Source organism: Crocodylus siamensis, chromosome 9 (genome assembly GCF_052110815.1).
Source record: "Crocodylus siamensis isolate JL-2025a chromosome 9, ASM5211081v1, whole genome shotgun sequence".
NCBI classification, from domain to species: Eukaryota; Metazoa; Chordata; order Crocodylia; family Crocodylidae; genus Crocodylus; species Crocodylus siamensis.
Genome location: NC_143403.1, coordinates 25,175,668 through 25,199,792, shown reverse-complemented (window position 1 = coordinate 25,199,792; position 24,125 = coordinate 25,175,668). Strand labels below are relative to the sequence as shown.

At 41.6% G+C, this 24,125-nt stretch overlaps 1 protein-coding gene across 1 annotated transcript in view; it reads right to left on the bottom strand.

The window, feature by feature from the left end:
- The window catches only part of ADCY7 (adenylate cyclase 7), a 130,510-nt gene that overhangs the window by 60,181 nt on the left and 46,204 nt on the right, over window positions 1–24,125 (bottom strand). The window contains exons 2-4 of the mRNA XM_090063742.1: window positions 7,060–7,604; window positions 5,649–5,855; window positions 3,094–3,255 (exon numbers count right to left, since the gene is read on the bottom strand). Of these exons, the coding sequence (XP_089919868.1) occupies window positions 3,094–3,255; window positions 5,649–5,855; window positions 7,060–7,230 (540 nt within the window). The 5' untranslated portion in view covers window positions 7,231–7,604. The remainder of the gene's footprint in view (window positions 1–3,093; window positions 3,256–5,648; window positions 5,856–7,059; window positions 7,605–24,125) is intronic.

Below are 24,125 nucleotides of genomic sequence, written 5' to 3'. Positions count from 1 at the left end.
GTGGTTGGTGTTACTGATGTACAATACAAAAGGGAAAAAGCATGATAATGATTAAACCATGTAAAGTACCAAGGGGATTTAAAAAGTAACACTTTATCATCAAACCAGTTTCAAAAGGTGAGGTCAGCACTCTCAAACATCCCTGATTTTGAAAGCACACCTATCATCATTATAGGAAATCATGGTTAGCTTTTTTTCTACATTGTGCCTTAAGATTAGGAGTGGGAAAAATGCAACCCACAGGCCAGATGCAGCCCACCAGGCCATTCTATCCAGCCCACGGGGCCCCTAAGAAGTTTAGAAAATTAATATTTATCTGGCCCTGGTGGCCTAGTATGCAGCCTTCAATGGCTTGCCAAAGCCCAGTAAGTGGCCCTCCATGCAAAATAATTGCCCACACCTGCCTAAAATATACAAAATGATTAAGAAGTCTTGTCTTAGAGCCAATAATTGCCAAAATGCCTTTGCCTGACCTAACAGTCCTCCTCTCATTCATGGAAAATCTGTATCAGTCTCAAGTGCTTCACTACCTAGGGGGAAAAAAAAAAAGATTGAGCGCAGGAAACATCTAATCAAAATTCTTCCTTTACAGATCAAATGGATCTTCCTCTTCCCCTTAAAAACTGAAAATAATCCAAATGGAGGCCTCACACAAGGGCTTAATTTACCTTTCAAGTGGAGCTGACTGTAAAACATAAATGGTATGTTGTCTAGATAATGAAATAGTCAAAAGAATACAGCTCTTGGGTCACTGTACTAGTAATTAAAGTTTCCTCCTGATGCATGACAACTGAAAAAGCTATTTTTTCTAAACATGATCATAAAACAAGAAAGATTCATAGATAATCCTAGCAAAGCTACTGTTAGCTAACACCAGACTGACAATCAAATAAGAATAAGGTGCACCAATACATTGGTCCCGTATCGGATTGGCACTGATATAAAGAAAACTGACTGCACTGGAAATTGGCCTGACATGGCCAATAACATGGCCAATAAATGCCCCGTGCATGCGCATAGCCACAGCACAGCACATAGGCAGCAAGGAGCACAACCCGGCAGCTTGGAGAGCTGCATACAGCAGGTAAGTCTATTGTGGTAGAAGAGGAGGAGCGAAGGAAAGGGCAATGTACTACATAAATCCAGTAGGGCACTGAGAAACTGTCACACCCGTTCAACAATCTGAAATTTCTTTTTAGAAGTACACAGCATAAGTGCAGCACATATGCCAAACTCCCTAGTCCTTCATTGTGACCAAGATAAAATTATCACAAAAAGTAAAGCACTCTGTTTAATAGGACACGGTATATTTGTCCCAGCCATTAATGAAAACACTCACTCATTCAGAAAAGGAATTACATTTGATCTACTTGTCCTCGTAGGCCATGTCCAGATGAGCACAGCGATGCCACACTCCATGCATTAAGGCATTCTCCACACTGCTACATTGCAGCACGTGCGGGGGTTGACCCCAGGAGATCCCAGGGTCAAAAAAACCCACACCGAAAAAAAGCAAGATGGCGCACATGGTAGCAGCACATGCTGCCCAAAACCAGCACCTCGCTGGCCAGAGCTATGCTCCAACTGCCGGCAGGCTCCCAGCTGCAGGAGTATTGCAACTGCAGCTTCCCCGGCCCCCAGTATCCCAGGTAAGGCTGCTCGGGCCAGCACAATTGCTAGCCCCAGCCTCCTCTACTCCATCTGGGGTAACCTGCTGCATGCCAGAGCATGCGTGGCACAGGCATTCCCCAGGGACAAGTAGCAGTGGCATAAGGTGTGCCACTGCTTCTTGTCCCCGAGGAAATAAACATCCATGCTTACATGGATGTGGCCCGACAGTGCATACACACACGCACTAACTTTCTGACGGTTAAGTCAACATAACTTTTTAAAGTCAACTTAACCAAAGCATACACACATATTTGGCGCACAATAGACTTAAATGCAGCACAAGATAATACATCTCCAACATGTATTATCTTGAGTCAGATTATTTAAGTAGACTCTAAGTCAACTTAAAGTACATGTGCAAGCTAAGCCAACTTAAGCTGACTTAACTTGTTCCAACACTCTTATGCCCCAAGAGCCTCTGGGGCAATCACTTCCTTATTCTACCACCTGCACTGCCTGAAGCCACATTCCTGCCATGTGCTCAGGCTCTTAAAGGCACATGCAGCATGAAGGCCCCCACCCCCCAGCTAAGTCCATCCCTGTACTGAGTAAGAGGCAGCCAGTGGTGAGGCAGTCCCTTTAAGAGACTAGAAGGAGGGGTTGGGTGGCCCTGAGTGACAAGGTCAGGGGTGGGACAGCCCAGCCTCCCAGCCACAGCCCTGGTAACCAGGGCTACTGCAGGGGAGGGCTAACAAGATGGCTGCTGCTATGTCAAGGAGCTATACATGTGTACGCTCTGATGTGGCTTAAGTCAAAATAAGGTGATTTAAGTAAGTTAAGTCAACTTAAGATGTGTGTATACATTCCTAGCAAGTAATTTAAGCAACTAAGGACTTTTTTCATATGAAATCTTGCATAAAGGCTACAGCATAATGAGCTCCTAAAATCATGGAATCAATGAAGTTCAGCTACACATGAAGTTGAAAATTTGTCTTTTTCATCAAAAAGCTTTTAAACCTTATACAATCGTTATTACTATAAGCTGATCCTTCACTTGAAATAGAATTATGATTCTCATGCATTTGTCTCAAAAATCCAGATGTGTTGCTGGAGCATTCCCTACCATAAAAATATCATTCATTCAGTATTGTACATGTAAGTCTTGAATATTTTTGGTAATGCCCCCCTTCCAGTTTTTACGTATTGCTAATGCAGATTCTTTTAAATCTTTTGCACATTTCTTTCCAGTCTCCTTAATTTGGTCACAATGCATAGATGAACTATATATGAAAAGCGAATATTTACCAGTGGACATCATTTGTAACTTCCTTAAAGAGAAGCATACAAATAGGATGTGGACCCAAACCAAGAGCTCAGAACATGGAATTTTGGACCTGTATCTGAACTTTGCAATCTGTGCCCATCTCTAATGAAAATATTATCCAAGATATTTGAATATTCAAACAACCAGCATTTCCTTACCTGAAATACAATGGACTCTTTACATGGTAGAACACGAGATGCCGCAATGCTTAGGGCTATAATGTGGGAAACCGCAGAAAGGATGCTGATTATAATAGCCTCTAACATCCCAAAAGGTAGCATGGTATAAACAGCAAATATTACGAATAGAAAGAATGGCACCTTTAAAAAGGAAAAGAAAAGGGAAAAAAAACCCTGTTATCAGGTACCTGCCAGTCACTACAGAGCAAAAATAAGACCAACCTTCTTACATTTCTTTAAGCTGAATACTCTTGAACAATTCAGATCACAAGGGAAACTATATCCATAAAAGCTATGACGGCATTGGGCAAAGGTTAAACATAAATACATCACCGAGACAGTTGTTTAAAGTTGGCACTTCATCCTTAACTTCCGCAGTTCTTCTTTGGTTGAGCATATAGGACACTGGCAGACGTGGGAAAAAAAACTCCAACAAACCACTGGAAACTTTACTGGAAGCAGCAGTATGTTACTTCAGCTCAGCTCCACATCTTCTGTATAGATCAGGAGCTTCAACAGGGCTTTTTGGTGCTTTTATCTAATAGCCGATTCAATCAGCTATTAGATACATGCAAAGTGCCAAAAAAGCCCTATAAAGGCGTCTGATCTATAGACGCTGGGAAAGCCAGGTGCAACTAATGCCCTTCCTCTTCTGGGCATGTGCTGGGCTCGGCATGGGAGCACGCCAAATTTATAGTAAAATACCATTTTGGGGAGGGGGGAGAAAGAGGAGTTTCCATATATGTAATGCCTATGGCTGCTTGCAGACCAGATGAATGAAGTGACATAAGAATTATATACCAGGGACAGTACAAAGCAAGGACAGAAATAGCTGCCTGGACTTCAAATTTCTCAAGTGCTGCAAATCAGCAGTCCAATATTAATGCCATCATATCCTGCGTGCACATTTATTCAACGTTTTATTGATCCTAAAACCAAACAGTCTTTCTTGGTGTCAACACAACAGAACAATCACTGCTGCACATGAACACAAATTTAAAATGCATAGCTAGATATCACAAAATGCACAATGGCCTGTCACACTATGATGATTCAAATAAGAGCTATTAAGACCAAGACCAATTATGTAAATCCATATCTATAGATTACTTTACAGACCCTGATTTCCCTGTATATAGAACCTATAAATCACACTTTTATGTCAGATACACTGCAGGTGTCTCCACCCAGATTTTCCAATAAAGTTCAAGGCCAGACAACTGTTGCTTCAGGTATAAGCTTCCTTTCTTAATGGGGGTTTCAAACCTGGTCTCCTGTTAAAATAAAATTGCCAGTAGAGCTATTCTGCTTGGAAGTATGAACCACAAATGATCTATTTTACAAAAGCTCCAATGAAGATGCAATCATGCCAGCAACATGTTTTTAATGAGGTGGCTCACTTGTTCCAAGGGACAGATATATGCCATTATTTAGTCAAGCCCTGAGGCAAATGGCAAAAATTCACTGTTCCAACTGACTTACTACTATACTGTCTCAATTTTAGAAAACAAGCTTAAAGATATTAGCTCACATAATATCCCGCAGCTTTAACTGAGACAACTGTTTTGGTTAAATGAGCAAAAATATATTTGGAGAACCTTGCATTTGGTTAAATGACCGAATTCTGCTTTGTCATACATCTAAAGTGAGACTTTTCCCCCAAAATTTTTAATTGGTTTCACTACTAGATTCCAAATGTCAAGACTCAGAAGAGTGGAGCTCAGCAAGAAAGACATAAGTTTTAACAATAAAGCTAGATATCTTAAACTATGTATAGTGACAGTAGCTGAAGTTTACAGCAAACATAGTGCCAGGTTGCAGCCAGAATGCAAAACAGATTTTTATTGTCTAATACATTTCTAATTTTCTTCATTTGGAAGTGGGAGGGAGACAGGAGTCTGTACACTTAAAAGTAATTTTTATTTCATTAAAAACTCTCTTGCTTACATTAATCAGAGCCAAGGAGGAGTTTCCTACACATATTTTTGGCATCATAAAATTGCCAGTCTTCAGATTACAGATACCAAGTAATCAGTTTCAGCCACACCCAGCAATGCCTGGATGTGTCATTAGTTCTTATTGTTCCCTTCACCTCTGTATTGGATTGGAAAACATTTTCCTTTGAGCACACCCAGCTTTTTTCAAAAAACCTTCTTACGTTCATTTTTTTCCTAGCACGCTAATAACGAAGATGCATTCACGGCAAATAATCAATTTAGACTGCTTGAAGGAAAATAAAATTCCATTAAAAATAAAAGGCTGCAAGGTTGAAGCAGATTTTTTACTTTACACACTGTTCCAGCGTAGTACAACAAGTCTGTGGTTAGCACTTGCATATGTCTTTGCAGGATCAGGTCCAAAGTTAAAAAAAAAAGTGTCACCTTAACAATCCAATAACAACAGAACTGATTAAGGGATGTAGCTAACCTGAAACTAAACAATAAATATTATGTAATGTCAATTGTAAGAAAATATAAACTATTGGTAGGTATCATTTCTAAATGTCAGTATATGAACAAACAGGAAGCACATACCTGTTCCCATGCACAGAATGAATGGTGACCTTCAGCATCAAAAATAGACACATATCCTATGGTTAGGAAGCAGATCCAAATCAAAATTCCAAATAATTTCAGCCATCTTCTAAATAAGGATTCAATGCATACAAGCAAGTAGATGATTGCAAATATTACTAGCGTAATACATACTGTAATAACAAAAGCAAGATGATGATGTGCTTCCTGATAAAAACAAGCAAACAAACAAGCAAGACATGTTATTAAAGAGGAAAATCAGTACAAGTGTAAAAATGCTAAATGTCATCAATACAGTCATCATCAATTGTGTCATCATCACCATCATATTACACTGAAGTGAATGGGCTATTTCTATAAAAATGAAAGTAGATGTACTTTTCAGACAGATACAGAGGTCTGTGCACATAACAAATATCCCAGAAAAAGGAAAATTCCTTGTAAGGCTGAAAGAAAAAAATATACATTTCTCTAAACTTTATGTGATAATGTGTATACATGCACCTGTTAGTCTAAAATCATTTTGAACCTCTAGTTCTGGTAAAATATTGTTTATAATATATTTAGCAGAAAAAAATTAAGCCACTGTGATTCTTTTGGATAAGAACTGAACTGGGGACTTCAATTAAAACTTAGGCATGAGCTACTACAGGGCTGAGCACCTCTGCTGATTGAAGAGGACCACTTCTGAAAAACATTCACGAGTGGGCTTGATGGCTTATGCCAGTTGCAACTCCTATTTGTAAATGCCGAGAGGGAAGAAAATTGAACTAGCAAAGTTTAGGATAAACATTCCCCCGCAGATGCCAGTCTATAACATCTGTATTCCTGAAGAATTGGTTCAACCTGTATTTGGACAACAGCATTAAAAGGCGGCAAGGAGACTGACTAGCTTAATTATTTCTGCTTCCTTTCTCATCTCACCAGTACTGAATTTGGTTCTCCTAAAAAGTATACCTGTTTGCATAACTGGACAGCAAATAATTACACAAAAACTCATGTCCCAGACAGAAAGTGTATCATGCTAAAAACTAATCACCACAGACAGCAACTCCCTAATCTATTCCTAAACATGGATCTCACCCATGATAACATGATCTCACTCTCAGCTAACTTAATTTCACCACCACAAAGTTTCTGTATGTACTTTTAAAAAATACACACACATACTAACAATTGTTTTCCATAAATTTCCAACTGACACTCAAGAATTTATTTTTGAGGAGGGGGGGCTGTTGGACACTTTCCATCTCTAGTGTTCCTTGGTTCTTCATTTAATTTCACAACTCCTACTATACTGAAACAAGGAGTTAGTTCAATGAAATATGTCTCTAGCAAGTTTGTGAGTTTTGATACACATTGCTTCAATCACACAACACCGTACAAAGCAAGAATAAGTGATTCAACTTACATGTTTAACAAAAAAAATAATAATTAGTGTAGTGCAGAAAGTAATTGCAATGAAGAGCAGCAGCAGCAGAAGTGGTTGCTGTTGACTTGTGTAGCAGTACTTCCCGTAAAGTGGGTCTGTTATCTTGCAGTCTTCATTGTCATTAAAGAAGTATTTGCCTTTAGCTGGCATTTTATTCCAGTTTGGCTTTTATTTCTTTCTTCCGTCCAGTAATCACAAGATGAAGATCAGTCTATCCTTCTTTGAGGACTTTTTGCCTCGTCTCAGATGTAGCTATACCACACAGGACCAAGGGCTACAACAGAGTAACTCACATTCTGTGCTCTTACTTCCCCTGAACCATAAGTTTAGCTATTAATATAAATGCAAAGGAAGAGCCCTCCTCCCCACAGCCATTCGCTATTCGTCAACAGCTCCGTGCATGTTTTACTAGACTGATTGATATTTCTGATCCTGCAGAGGTTTGTTGTTTGCCACAATCACTTTAACTCCTTTCCACAAGCTGTCAGCAGATCCCTTCCAGGGCTTGCTTTGCAGGATGAGCTCTGTGGAGAAACAGAATTAGGTAAACAATGCTTCAGCTAAATTAATGCAGTTTTGCCTGAGAAAAGTATATTTTGTAACTTACGGTAAATATGCAGACAAAAAGCATCCTTTGCCTTGGGGAATGAGGCACTACACTCCTTTCAACCCTTATTACTTTGTATTTAGCATAACAAAAACTCTGAAGCAGTAGTGCCCACACTGGGGGCTACAGAGCACTGCTAATGCTCTGCAGAGCTGGCTGGTCACATGGCCCCGGCTCACCGCCCCCCCCCCTTTTTTTTTTTTTTTAAGCTATTGAAACACTTGTAAAGAAGATAACAATACGTCAAATTCTTTTATGTTATGTTTCCATTTGAGTAGTAACTCCAGTTGCCACTGGCACGTTACACAATTGCAGGTGGAAGGGAGAGTTCATCCTAGCAATCAGAACTGGGAGGAAAGGTAGCAAAAGTTTGTTAAAAGCTTCTCTCCAGCCCAGTGTTGAAGCAGATCACACAGAGAGATGTATAGAACACTTCTGAGACTGAAGCGGGTGGTGCAGAGCTAGTAATGCAGCAGGATGTCAACTATAGATGCATAATATTTGGACAAATTAACTCTTTGATTTTCCTTTACAATCCTTTAATAACTATTTAACAGCATCATGTACTATTGTATTACTGGTAAAGTGAGAAACATAAAATCCTATTTAAAACTTGGCTGTTTAAAGTAAAACAATGTCTGAATTTTCCTCTACCCCTCAAACTATTACTCCCAATCAAATGCCATAAAATAAGGCTTCCAAGTATTATATTGCTAACGTTAAAAAAAAATATTCTTTATTTAGATAGACATTTCTTTGCAAAACTGCCCTATTTTTTGTCTGCCCAACATGCCTTTAAAATGTATAAGTAAATCATAATATATTCATACAAGTAACAGAAAAAGATCAACACACAATTCTTTTCACCAAATTCTTTCACCCTTATTTGCAACAAGTGGTATCTCCCTCCTCAAGCAGCCCCACCAAAAACAAGGTAACTATTCACAAAATGAGAAAACATTCAAGGAGTAAGATTGGTGGCATCTGTCTGGACATTCTAAACATATAGTTTATAATGCTGGTAATCAATGCAAAGAACTGATTTTAGTTCCTTATAATTTAAGGGCCTTATTAGGCACACTTAAATAAGAAAAATTCCCATTAAGCCTATATAATACTTCACTCAAAACCAAGTTTCTTTCCAAGTCAGCAATTTTTAGGAAGAGCTCATCAGTGAAGTGAATGGAAATTTCCACGTAAAACTGTTAGTGAGATGTGGCCCAATGTGTACATATACAATGTTTGCTCTTAAACACCTCTTGCTTGTACTCTAGTTTTTCAAAATTTGCAGCACAGTTTAAAATCTTGTTAAATTATTTTAAGTTTACTTCCTTAAAAGTAGCAAACAAAAATAAGAGCAGAAAAGCCTCAGAGTCTAAACAAAAACTTAGTATACTAGTACCAGTGTTTTAAGACAGATTTGCTTAAAACCAACCCCCTTACCTTCTTGATCTACATGTTTCTTTCAAATCTAATTAATACTGTTTCCATAGCAACAGGCATGTGGAGTCAGCAATGAACATTGAGGGATGAGCTCTATTGTTAACTAGTAATGACTGATGTTTTTCAAATAGATGCTTGGATATAGTTCATTCAATGCCAGGAGAGACTTTAAAGAGCGAGAGAGCGCAAGCACCAGCCAGCAAAGTGTGAAAAACAAGATTTCAAAATAGGTTTTATTAGGACTTGATAACATGACAACAGCTTCTTTCCTACTAGACTGACATCACCATGGTGTTCTTGGCTTTCCCTCTCCCCCAACAGGAATGGTCTGCTGCAAGAAAACTTGTAGGAAAGCTAAATATAGAAGTCAGTTACTCTCAAGCAACAACCCATTTAACTACATGTGCAATGCATACACCCTGGACTCACTGGAACTGGAGCAAGTACTAGAGAATATAATTTTTAAACCTCGTTGAATTAGTTAGGCTGCAATCTAACCAAATACATTTTCCACCAGCTACCAGAACAGGCCAGTTTTCCAGACATAGAAACCCCAATCCTGAAACTGCACAAAGTATATAACTCCCAAGTTCTGTAAACTTGGATTCTTTACAAAACAAAAAGAAAGGGAGAGGACATACTGCATTTTGATTACTGCTGAATAATAAATCAGATCTCCCTGAAATATCACAAAGAATACTAGTGTTTATATACATTTTGCAAACAGAAGTAAATGAAAGGAAGTCATTCTTAAAATATACATATTTGCCTGAAATTGTCAAAACCTAGCTTACTTTAAGATACAAATTTGAAGAGGCCTGGTACACAGTCTTGGACTCTACACAGATATGGATGCACAGGTATCTATTTACTTATGTATTCTGAACCACTAAAAAGTGTTGCAGGTGCAAATAAGAAAGCATTTTTGGAAAAAAAAACCCGAGGAAAAGCAGAGACTTTTTTTTTTAAACTGTCATTTCAATCATTCACATAAACAATAAAGATCTGTATGCTCATGTTTTTTCTTGAACTTCCAAAAATAATAAAGAAGTACAAATAATTTGGGAAAAAGCTGCATTGAGTCTTGCACCACTTTTTCTTGGGCATTATTAAAGAATGATATTATACGAGCCTGGCAATAACTAGCAGGAAACTGATCACTGGTTTCAACTGGCTTTTAGAAATGCAACAGCTTAATTTTCATAATATGTACTCATATCAATAAGCTATGGAAATTAGCATCAATATAAATCCCAAGATACCCAGATGCACATAAGCACATGCACTCACACATACAAAACCCATCATACCTCATACAATTCAAACGTATTTACACTCCTATACAACATTTAAAAAATGGAGACTCCAATAGAGCTACTTTAAAAATAGTATACAAGCAGCTACAATAAACTCAATCGTCTTTAATTAAGCTACTGTGACTAACTGCTGATCTACAGTGGGTATGGTTGGGAGGTATGTATTGATTCAGTAGAAAGAATTAGGCCATATCAGAATCTATGGCTCTACGGGCCTGGCAATTTATTCTATAAAAATAGATTCTTTTTTAATTGAACTTCTGATCACAACAGTACCAACCACTTTTAATTGAACCAAAATTTCAATTAAAGTGATTCATTTATTGTAAAGGCAAATATTAAAGTCTAGAAGCATTTTTGTATGAGATTTGAACATTTAGAACAGGCAGAACAATATTTCCACTTCTATTCCCATTTCCCTCACGATTTGCTTTATCAATGGTTTGTATGGTCTTACAATAAACCTACCTACATTTATAACACATTGCATTACAACAAAGGGTTTGGAATTCTGACAGAAGCCAGACTTATTTGCAGCTTTCTTTATAAAAAAAAGTTTCACTATTTAAGTTAGGAGAACAATTAAAAAAAAAAATCAGAACATATATATTGCTACAAATTTTTCAGGTGGAGGCAGTTTTACAGAAAGAGCTTATTCTCCTGCCCATTCAGTCACATGCTACCACAGGAAAAGCAATTTTATACCAATAAACCTGCATTCACCCTAGTAATTCCCCAACCTTTTCCCCCACTTGAACCTACTTTTGGTCTGAGCCTGACCACTATAACTGAATTTGTGTGGGGCCTGCAACTCCAAATGAGGTCCAAACCACTAGTTTGAGAACCACTAAGATACACAACGGGAACTGTGCTATTCCAGCTATACCAACATATTTATACTATAACTTGCCTATTTAGACAAGATAATGGAACCACCAATTACAGACTGTTTTGAAAAGTTGGGTGCTATTTCTCTAAAAATGATAATCTTACCACATATTCTATTCCCAGCTATCAACTTAGTGAACACAATAGTGCGCACGCACGTGTGAATATGTGTTATTTTGTTATCTAACAGTTTGTGTCAATACTTTTCCAGTAACTAAAAGAAGTCATTATAAAAAGGTTATATTATTTGTTGTTAAAGGGCAACAAATTCTTGCTTTATATAATGTCATATATTTAATCAATTCAATTAACTCTTGAACAAACTGCAACGACAACTCAATCCCATAAATAGCTATAAAATGATTTTTGCTATGTAGGAGATCACAAGTTTGGTAGTTGTCATAATTTCTTCTCAAAGATGCTTTCAAGGCTTGGATATGTAGCAGGCTGGTTGCACAATATAATGGTCACTCAAGTTTTAGGATAATTCTATGATTAAATTTGAGAAGCAAAACATTTAATCTTTCAATTTGCAGAAATGGAACCTATTTTCTCAACATTACTACTAAGTACCAAGCACCATCATGAACAATGGTGTAAAAGATGCAAAATAAAAAGTCCCTGTGCTGGTAATCTTACAATCACAAATAAACAAGTGAATTCCTTTCCTCTATTTATTCTATTACCTACTTTTAGAAATGACTAAAATTGAAGGTTATTTTTCTGTTGCAAAACTAGAACTAGGTTGGCCTGGGATTTGAGTTTCATATATCTAAGGCATCCATTGGAAAGTAGAAAGATGTTAAATGGTTTCAGTTTTGACCCATCTGTGGCTATTAATAAAGAATTTAATACAGCAAATTAAGTCTGCTTTAAAATGAACACAAGCAGCTAACATATAAGAATAATCTTCTACATATTGCATATAACATCCAAATAAGAATAGCTAGACAAATTTATGACAATATTAAGTGAAATTCAGAACCACTTTATTAAATACATGGTAGAAAGCAAGTTCATTCATCTGTTTACTACAGTTATGGATGTCATGCCTTAACAACTCAGGGGGGATGAAGCACCTTCTAGCTCTTGTACACAAGCCAAACATGCTAGATATAACAGATGCCTTCCAGTGCAGGAGATCAGACATGCATCCATTTGTGGGTTTTACACATCATCTACAAAAACTGCAACATGCTTAGAGTCCAACATCCAAATCTCTAACAATAACCCCTGATGGGAATCTGAAAATCCAAATAAAGGAGCTCATAAAATCTACTACACAATACTATGTGGAAGAAATTTCTTCCTGAAATGCTAACGACCTGTTTATGATGCAAAGTATGAATATTGGTCTCCTCAATTTTACTCAATGTGGTAAGCCAAGAAATACCATGGGTAACATACTCATTTAAAAATTAAATCTCCATTTCAACAAAGTACTAAACTGTGTGCTTAACTGAGTCCTTATACCCCATTCAATGGTAGTTAAGCACATGCTAACTTCAAATTTCTGCATAGATGTTTTGCTGAACAGGAGCGAAAATACTTCGTTACCAAACTGTATCTTAATATACATCTAGAAACCAGATGTAGTAGATCACTTAGGTTAGTGTTTCTCAACCCGTGGGTCACGACCCAAAAGTGGATCACAAGAGTATACGAAAGGGTCGTGAACAAACTTTAAAAAATGAATCAAACTTTAAAAATGGATTATTTTTTAAAAGCAAAGAACGTAGAAACCACAGGTTTCTCCCTGCAGGCTGGCGGAGTTCCAAGGGGCTACTTGGGGCTGGGGGAAGCAGGAGGAAGGCCATCAGGCAGGGGGCACCACATGCATGTGCATGCACACATGGGCATGTGGTAGCCAGGCAGCATGGAGAGCAGCACCCTGCAGGTAAGTCTATAGGGCAAGGAGGGGAAAGGGGACATAGATGACATGTCAGGTGGGCAGAGGGGACATAGGTGATACTGCCTGCCACCCCACCTCTTCTCTAGGGTAAGCCATGGCCTACGGGGAGTGGCAGCAGTTACCAGGACATGGTGGTGGGCTACAGTAGATGGCAGGGGGAAGTGAGGGCAGCACAGCCCCCACCCTCATCCACTACTCCTCATACTGCTGGCACAAGGATTCTGGCAGTAATGGTGGCAACAAGTCTCACTAGACCACTATACCCTCCTGTGCTCAGTCCCACACACTGGGCCACAGATGCAGCTCCCATCTGTGCTGTTCCAGCCAGGCTTCAGCCCCATGCCTGCTATGGGTGCACAAATCTGGGGGGACATATGCTCCCACATGCTCCACATCCCCTCACCTGACACACCCACCCTTTCCCCCAAACACTGGGGGGCTGGGGCCTGAGAGTGGGGGGCAGCAGGTCAGGAGTGAGGGGCACCAGCAGGGCTGGGGGGGGGGTTAAGGGACTGTGGGTTGGGAGTGAGGGTCACCATCAGGAACAGGGGGCTGTTTTCTACTTATGCTATTTACCGAATTGGGACTGGCCATTAGGGCTATGCAAAGTTTTGGTAGCTGATTTGATTCAGAGAAGATTCAGCCTGATTTGGCAGCTAAATCTCCAAATCCAAATAAAAAAATTGGGAGACCAATTTAAAGCTCCAAGCTGAACAGGAAAAGATTTGGCCCAACTCGGAGATTCGGCCATAGGACTAAACAAGCAGCAGTCCTCAAGGACACTGGACACTGCTGGCCTCCAGCTGGTAGATCTGTAGTGGTGGGCAGAGGGGGGAGAGCAATTCCCCGTGTGAGGGAAGGATTGGGACTACCCCCCCCCCACAGACTCGGGCTGCTCCACCAGCCACTCACCACCCCCACACAGGCTAATATGCCCTGGGCCCCACACACCCCTAGGGATGGCTCTGTCTGCCCCCTCCTGTGCCCCAGCTGAGCAGCTTGTGGCACCACCACTTCCCCCCTTGCAGTGGGTGGGGAGAGAGAGGGACGATATAGGCTGCAGCTATGGCTCTGAGCCCAAGCCCAGGTCAGGGCTGGAGTGGGAGTGGGAGCTGGGGCTGCCACCTGCTCCCCGCTTTGTACTCGAATCCAAGACAAGGGGCTTTTTTCCCCTTATGCTGAAAGTGGGGGGGGGGGGAGAGCAACTCTCATTGCAGATTCACACAAATACAGTAGGTTTGCTCTGTGGTCAAATGTAAACATTAGCACGTTAAGAGTTTGGGACACACAGACAAGCTTATCCAGTGTAAGTACAGTTCATAATGAATGCCCAGACAGTAACAGGAACCATCCAAGTTCTATTTAAGGCCCAGGTATCCATTTGGGTCTACAGAAGTAGTGCTGGGCTACAGAGGAAATAAACCGGTATGATTAGAATCCAACAAAAACTTTAATAGAAACCAGCTTTCTTTTTGAAGTAGATCATAAATGACATAGCTAGGAAAACTCTTATACCATATGGCTGACTTCTTAAAGTTCCCTTTAGAGAATGATGGCTTGGGTTGTTTTTAAAATTAAAATGTTTTCCTCTCTTTCATATATCAAGAAGTCAGTGCTGTAACCTGTATTTCATAGAAGTTTATTCTCTATACTCTAGGATGCACTGTGGAGTAGTCTTCTCATCCTATATACCTGCTGAGTCCAGGCCAGGTCATAAAAAAACATGTGGTGACACAGAGCAGTACACACAGCTTGACTCTCCTACATTTTCACTCATGTAAAGTCAAAATCACCAACGCTGAGAAAAAAAAACTCTGTAGTGTTTGAATGTCACGAAGACACAGTGATCCACTGTAACAAATGCAATCTTATTAGACAGTTGGACACAGACTGAATTCTTCTTGTTCCCTCAGACACAGCATTTCCAGTACCCTGTATTCACACACACTTTCGTATATCCAGCCTGGACCCTGCATTCATAGAATAGACTCATCTATTACAGTGTTGGAAACAGGCACATGACACAGAGGGCTAGGTTTATAAATCACTTCACGAAAGTCAAAGTCTCAAACTATTTTTTAAATCCTGATACCAACAAACATGTGTTCACAGTTTTTGTACGCGCTGAAAAGAACTTCACTGAAGAGCCTTTGTCCAAGTCCTGGAGTTCATTGCACAAGAGTAGGTAAGAATGCCTTCCACCAAACCCCCTTTCCTTCATTCCATTCTGAAGTCAGAGGCATTGGCTGGTTGTTTGCCCTCACCAGCTTCTATTATCTTCTGGAGACAGCACGCTGTTCACTTTTCTTCACCCCTTCTCACCTCAGAATGAGTGGAAAAGGGCCACCACTCCCCTGCTGCACCCAATCCAGCAGTAGAGACGTAGGGGAACCTCTTCTTCTGAGCATCACTTCAGTGTCACCTCAACACCATGTGGCACATGCACCCCACAAGGCACTGAGCTAAAGGAAAATGCCAGAACCTCTGGCTTTACAGAGTGTCACAGGAGCAGCATTTCTAGTGCTTTCGTAGCAGGTAAGGGGTGGACATCAATCCCAGAAGAACCTTTCTTGGATCATGGCTTCCAGGAGTATCTTTACCAGCTCCCTCAAAGGATATGGATAGACCAGAGAGACAGAGGTCCTCTGCAGTAGAAAAATCAGAGTAGTAACAGGTGAAAATAGACTGCCTCTGTCTGGAGAATATGGATGACTTTTCAGGTGCCACCTATCACAGATCCTGGTCAGCGCCTCCAGCCTTGTCCAGTTTCACCCTGAAGTCAGCCCAGGCATATCCTCTAGTGTGTGGAGAAAGCCCAAGCTCCTTCAGACTCCAACTCCATCCTTTTGGTCCCTGACCCTCACTAGCTGTCAATGGCCCAGTTCAGCTCTTAAAAGTACACCCTATGTTCCAAACACCAAAACAGATAGCTTCTCTCCAATAAAGGCATTCATTTGAGACAATGGTCACGTGGCCAGAAGTCCTCTGTCTCCAGCAAAGGGTTAAGCAGTTATTTTGGACCCAGTCCAGCCCACCCAGCCCTCAGCACCACAAAGTTAGCTCAGCTGTTTTCTCTCCAGTCCACACAGTCCCAAGCCCTGATGCTGCTCAGCTGTTTCCTCTCTTCAGGTTGCCCATCTTCACTGGCTGACCCTATAGTCATCTCTCTCAATTTCCTTTGACTCCACCTAGGTATTACCTAGTGAAGAGACCTGTCAACAGGGGACACCTCCTGCTTCATTTCTGTGCCCATGGAATGCAGCAGGGTACACAGGGATCCCACAAACCCCTTCTCACAAGAGCTGGATAATTCTTCTCACAGTGAAAGAGAGGGCTAAGTAAAGAAAGCTGCCCTCCCTCCTGAACTACAAGCACATGACAGGTACTAGCCAACTCACCCCTTCCTGAGTGGGAACCTGAAAAGGCTTCATTTTTATTATTTTTGAAGCCACTAACCATTTGTGAGGAGTCACAGTAGCTGCTTACATAATCATATATTTACTCCAGCACATACTGGACCCAAAATATATAGTTTAATTCCTAAAGTGTAATCAGTGAATTCACATCTTTAAAATATGAAAAAAATCCAGGTAGCAAGAACAAAAACAAAGCAGGATACATTGCCTTATTCCTTTCATTAACAAGACAAAAGAAAGCAAAACCAGTTTTTCCATTTTTAGCTGCTCCAGTCTCAAAGAAATGGTTGATATGGTTTCCTCCTTTTGTTTTGCCAAAAAGTAGCATTCACAATACTTCTTAAAAGACTTGTCAATTTCTATTTATTTCCATAACAAAGGTTGATATTGATCATAATTACCCATCAGCAGATGTTAAAACTGAAAAGCACCAGAAAATCACAAAGGTGATGACAATAAAAAAAACAACATCTGAATTAAGAACCTCAGCAAAAAGTAGAGTAACTAAGGTATCTTTAGGCTAGTGGGATCCATAAACAAATCCAGTTTATGAAAATTAATTCTTAAAGTACAAAAACTGTTAAAAGCAGATCCTCAACAGAAAGCTGCACTTTCGTCCAAATGACAATTGCTCCTTTTAAAATTAGTTTTGTACCTAATCATGTAGTTACCTCAACAGCTGCTGTTCAAAATGACAGTCTGCATTATGTATTATTCTGAAATAGTTTTCCATATGATATTTTACCTTCACAAATTTAATGACTAATTCAAGAAGGTTCTTTTAGGGAATCAAAGTATATTTTATTTGTTTAACTTCCATTTTCTGATAAAGCCAAGGCATGGGGTGATTCTACCTTTAGAAATAAATACCTTAAGAAAAGATAAATTATTATTAAAATATTTTAAATGTGTAGAACTACCCTTACCTTTGAGCTGAAGTACAGAATGACATAACACTTCCTAGATATTTTCAATCTGTTTAAACCATAAGAACCAAAGTGACACTACTAAATGTTTTACAAGGTAAAGATTTTTAAAAGACTAACTTATTCTTTATTATTCATAGTTCTAATGTAAACAAATTGTCAGTCTTGTGATTGTTTCTTTAAAATCTGAGCTATAAAAATGGTACATATACAGCATAACCTGAAAAACACTCCTGTAGCAGGAGCAGACTACTACAAACTGTGAAAATGAAACTGAAAACTTCTAAGAATAATAATACTCAGAGTATTATACTAGAATATGATAATAAACTAAGAATAACAATATTCTAAATAATGTAGTACTATGTGCCTTGAGGGGTTTTTTAAGAACCAGTAAAGGCTTCAGTCAGAAGGCACTCATTACTACCATGCTGGAAATCTTGCGAAACAGAGCAAAATTACAGCTGCATCAAAAAACCAACCTTAGAATGTGATTCATATGAAGACTAAGAACAAAAAGCAGTCTCCAAAGTCTTCTGAAACAGACAGGACAAAATAGTAATTTCACAGAAGACCCCATATAACCAGACTGGTAGAGCTGAACTAGAAGAGACAGCTGTTGAAGTTGCGCATTAATTTAAAGAGACACAGTTAGCCCTGTTAGACTGAAATCAAGTAGAAGGCAGGCTATATTTGCACTTTATAGCAGGGGTGGGCAATTATTTGGACCCGAGAGCTACATAGGGAGTTTTGATGAGCTGTCACAGATTGGGTCAGCACCCCATCCCCTTTCCGTTCCCCCCACACACAACAACTTAGCAAAACTCCCTATGGGGCTTTGGGCAGACAGGGAGCAATATTCAGGAGCTGGATGGCTAGGCAAGGCCAGGATCATGGGGCTAGGTTGCCGGGTGGTGACAGCACAGCACCAGACCAAGCTGCAATCCACTCCCTGCACACCCTGCCTGGTCAAGGTAATATGGAGGTGGCTGGGGGTGTTTGGGAGGGGCATGTTCGTGTCTGGGGGAGGAGGGGGAGGGCTGCCTGGGTGCTAGGTCCCAGGAGCCAACCAGGGTTGAGGGGAGGGAGTGGGGAGGTGGCAGTCTCTGGCTGCCCTGGCCCAGCCACAGCCAGTGCACAGGTTCTGGGGGGCTGTTCTTGGTGTGGCTACAGCCAACTGGGTGCTGCTCAGCTCCCCTCACCTCCAACCTAAGTCACCTGGCTGAAGCTTCCCACCTGCCTGGAACAATGCAGCAGGGACAGGAGCAGGATGAGGAACAGCCACCACCAGAAGCAAAGGGAGCAGAGCAGCGCCCAGTCACCTGCAGCCACACCAGGAATAGCTCCACCAAAAGCTATATGCACTGGCTAGGGCCCGGGCCACTGGAGCTGTTCTGCTCCCCTTTCCTCCAGTGGCAGCTCCTTCTCCTGCCCCTGCAGGCAGGCAGGGGGGAAGCTTCAAGCAGATGGCTCCTCCCCTAGTGTACAGGGCTCTGGCTCCAGCTTCCAGCACCCCTCCCCCGGCCCAGCCAAGTGGGTGGGAAGGCAGCTGGAAGTTGGAGCCAGAGCCCAGTGTGCTGAGGCAGGTACTGCCCAGCTGAAGCTCCCATCCTCAGAGCAGGGGTAGGAGCAGGAAGAGGGGCCATCGCTGGAAGCAGGGGAAGCAGAGCAGCCCCACCAGCCTGGGGCCCCAGCCAGCACATGCAGCTTCTGGCAGGGCTGTTCCTGATGAGGCTGAAGCCACCTGGAGGTTGCTCTGCTCCTCCAGAGGAGGTTCCTCCTCCTGTTTCTGCTGTGCTGCTCTGGGTAGATGGGCAGGGGGGGTGCTTCAGCCAGGCAGCTCCTGCTGGAGGTGAGGGGAGCAGAACAGCACCAGGAACATCAGCTCTCCCAGAAGCTGCACCCACTGGTCAGGAACCAGGCTGGCAGGCATGGGCGGGATCAGGCCATATCTGGCCCACGACCCATATTTTGCCTACTGCTGCTTTACTAATTTAAACAAGTTGTTGTATATAAACTTCACAGTTCAAACAAAGACACTGTTTGGCCTTATAATTAACTCTCGTTTTTATCCGTACAAAAAAAATCCTTTTCATAATACTGATTTTCATAAGCAGCAAACTCCAGGGTGTAATGCAACATATCACACCAAAGGGGAATTCAGCTGTGCTTTGTCTTTCGGAGCTCCAGGTGTGTGATTATTTCATGATTCACAGACTCTGTCTTGCTTTATGGATAGATTTTCTGAATGTAATCAGTCTGAAACTTAACTCACCCCTGTACAAATCAATATCCCATGTGTTCTTTAAGTTTTCACTGACCTATTTAAAAGGTATTTCTTCTGACCCTATGTGCTCAACAGTTCATCAGCTTTACATTTTATAGTTCTCTCCCAAATGTAATAATAGTTTAATTGCAACAAAAAAGGACATCTGTGCAAGAACTGCTGTTTGATAACAGGGAGTAAAAGGGAATTATATCAAGGAGGAACAGGATACTTCAGAGACAATGAATGATTTCTTTGCATCAGTCTTCAAAGCACAAGATGCTAAGGAAATATCAGTGTTAGTCCCATTCTTTTCAGGTAACAGTGTCATAAACAGAGTTTCTTTTGCAGGACTGAAATATATTGTTAACTCCCGCCAAGACTCCCAGTGGTTCAGTATTTCAAATGCTTAGCCTAGACACTCCACTATTCCACTTGCTATCCTCTATGCCAGGAATTAATGCTTGTATAAGTCAATACTGTTGCCAGGAGGAACTCTTTACAAGTTTGCTTGCTTCTTTTAATCACTGCCACCCTAGTTAATTATAGTAAATCAGACTTATTAGTGATCAGCAGGGATCCGAGTTTTCCATTTCCCACAGCAAAAAAACACAGATTTTCCTATTTAACAGAGAGAAATGCAGGCTTTTCATTTTAACAGAGAAACACATGGATTTTCCACTCTTGCAAAGAGGTCTCAGCAGGCTGGTAGAGTTCCAACCTGGAACAGCTTCTTGCAAAAAGGGCAACAACCCTGAAGCCCTGTCCCGAGAAGGGCCTTGGCTCAGGCTGACTTTTCCTCCTGGAGCCTTTGGGGTAAATGGGACTTGCAGGACCTAGAAAACAGCTGGAGGACCCCTCCAGCAGTGCTGGAGGGCTGCAGGTTGGGGATGGCAGGGCATCAGCAGGGCTGGGGGGGCCCTGTGGGGTGGGTATGGGTAACTGCCCAGGCTAGTGGGGAGGGCTGTTGAAAGAGCCAGCAGGATGGATAGAGAGTAGGGCAGAGGGGTGTGGGTGGGGGATGAGGGAGAGGGGAGATGTCCATAGAAAGCCCAACATGGAGGGTCAGCCTGGCCCAGCCTGATGGCCTGTGGACTGGGAGCCACACGCCATTGGGCCAAGTGGGACATGGAGGCACAGAGTCGTGCACCATTGGGCCAGGCAGCCTCCTGCTTGCCTCCACATGCAGCTTCCTACTAGAGTGCTGGAAGCCCCACACGTAGGCATGAAGCCCACCTGGCCCGATAGCACATGGCTCCCAGTCCACACACCATCGGGCTGAGCCAGTCAGCTTCATGCCTCCCCATGGGGCTTCCAGCATTCCAGTGGAAAGCTGCACATGGAGGCATGGAGCCCGCCCAGCCTGATGGCATGCAGCTCCTGCCTGCAATGCCGCAAGCCCCACGTACTGGGACGGAGCTACCTCAGTGTGGTCCGAGGTGCGTGCCAGTGGGCCGGGCCAACTTGGTGCCAGCATGTGCAGGCCCTGGGACTGAGTCAGAGGCACGTGCCCCTGGAGGCCTGTTTGCCAGGGCCCTGAGCACCCCAAGGGCCCACTGCCTGCTGCTGCTGAGCTGCCTGCAGTGGAGGCTGTGCACCACAAACCCCACACTCATCCACAAACCCCCCCCCACACCAATACTCCTTCATAAATCCATCCAACACACATACCACACACCCACTACAACCATACAAAGTACTTGCATATATTTCTAAAGAATGTTCAATAGCGTGGTGTTTAGCATAATTTATTTTAAAAAAGTAATTAATTTTGCATAATTTTGAGTTTTCCTGTCCATAATTTTGAATTTTTCTGTGCATAGTTCCCTGGGTTATACAAAGTGGTCTCAGCAGGAGCTCTGATTTTCCATGAAGAAAAACCCCAAATCAAGTGCCAAAATATAGAGATATTTGAATTTATTTTATTATAGCAATTGAAGCACTGGTAGGCTTCCAAATTGCTTTAAAACTGTAAATATATCAATAAAACATTGTGTTCAACTATATATAGTGGCCTTTCATTTTAATCACAGATTTTGGAGTTTTAGTCAAAGAATCTGTGTTGTTGTTTTTTTAATCAGAAAAAAACAAGATCCCTGGTGATCAGCCAGTCTGATAAAAAGTATGATGATTCCCTTCACTGAATTGGAAGTTACAAACTCCTCTGAAAAACAGAGCTTACCTACCTGGAATTATGTGGAAAAAATCTTCCAAAAACAAGCTGCCAAAAGCTCCATCATAAAATCTGTGGTATTCTTCCTCCACCATAAAATTCCAGAAAAAATAAAGCCCCCAACTTTTCCTTGCAGTTTCCAGAGAATGATTTTAGGATCATAGGAAAGTAAGGCAAGAAAGGACCTCAAAGTCATTTAGTCTAGCCCTCTCTGCAAGGTAGGAGTATCCCTGAGTAAGCCATTCCATCATGTGTCTATCTAACCTGCGTAACTTGGAAATTTCCAAGGATAAAGATTCCACAGCTTCTCTAGGTAGCCTCTACCAATGTTTCACCACTCTCATAGTTAGACAGTTCCTCCTAATCTCCAACCTAAAATCTCCCCTGCTGAAGTTTGAGGCCATTGCTTCTAGTCCTGTCCTCTGTGACCAGAGAAAGGCCCATCTCCGTCCCTTCTGTAGTCATCCTTCACATATTTAATGACTGTTATCAAATCCCCACACAAAGTTGGGGACATTGGGAGAGAAAAGACATAACTTTGCTCTCTACTGAAGTTAGAAATACTGTATTAGTAAACATCACTTTGGGTCATGAATATTCTGACCAACAAAAAGGGTGAATGTTTATATTTATATTTTTATACTAAAGGATGCTGAATTATAGGCAGATAGCAAACCAGAAAACTGCTAGCATCAAAAATTAGCAGGCATAATGCAATGTCCCTAATTACATCTGAAATAAACTGCCTTGCTCACCAGGGTTGTCAACTTAAGACATTTTTTTTCTGATAATCTACAAACTTTGTTCTGACAACCAAACTTTTACTGGCATGTTTTTACTAATATGTTTTACATAATGTAAATGTAACTCCTTTGCCAGGCCCCAGGCAGAATGGCTGGGTTCAAAATCAGGGTTTGGCAATAACCGCAGTAAAAAAAGTTGAAAAGTTTGGTTGTCATCAAAAAGTCCGCAATAAAAAAAAAACCTTCTGTCAGCAACACTGCTCGACTGCAACAATGGTTTTATATCATACTTCCCCCACCCCAAGTATCCCCTACTCATTCCCACACCCTGCACTATGCTATTCCCCTGCCAAACACCCCCAGCCTTGCTCCCCCTCCCCTGGCATGGACCTCCAAAGATACCTACCTGCATAGATGATGTGTAAGTGTTGGCAGTGTGGGGGGGGACAACTCTGTAACACCACCACTGCTGCCAGGCACTGGCTCTGGCTGGGCTGCAGCCCCATGCCCCACCATCAGTGAAGAAATCACACTGCCACTGCCTCCCCTGCTGCTGCCAGGTCCTGGCTCAGCTGGACTGCATCCCATCTGTTGTCTAGGCAGAAATCTGAAAAAGCACATGCCCCATGCACCCCCCCACCACATGTTGCCTATGCCTACCTGCAACCCAGCAGCATTATAGGATTACATAGCTGCAGCATGTGGCTGGAGGGGAAAAAGGTCTACAAACCCATGAGAGGTGGCTTTCTACACAGCATTGTGCTCCCTTATGGATAACCCAGTGGTACTGTTCTGCTCTGCCCTTCAGTCAAGTTCCCGCTGTCCAGCTTCTTTCCCAGATAGATATTAAATCCAGCAGACCAGCAGCTCTGTGTTTTTATGGACAGCTCAAATTAATTTACAGACTTTACAGACAGATGTTTTTAGCTTGATTTTTTACTGACTGTTGGTAAATTAATGGACAGTTGGCAACCCTGTCATTCAGTCCCTTGAAGTTACCCCTGTAATTCCAAAAAACAGAGAAGGCAGCGCTCAAAAACAACACCTCCTTCCTCTTCTAACAATATTTAGAGACAACAGGTATAAATAGCAATATATTCCTAAGGCCTGATACTGATTGGTGTTAAGCACCCACACAGAGCACAAGGACTTCACAGACAGTCCCTGCAACTATTCTGTACTTGTCAGATTCAGTACCCAAGTATCCCAAAGTGAACTAACAATATTGATATGCAAATTGAAAAACTTTCTGCTGCAGATTAAACCCGTGGCCTGTAGTGCTGCAGAACCCAGCTGCTACTTAAAGGCATAAAACAATACTCTGTTTCCATTCTACAGCAATACTAACTGATACT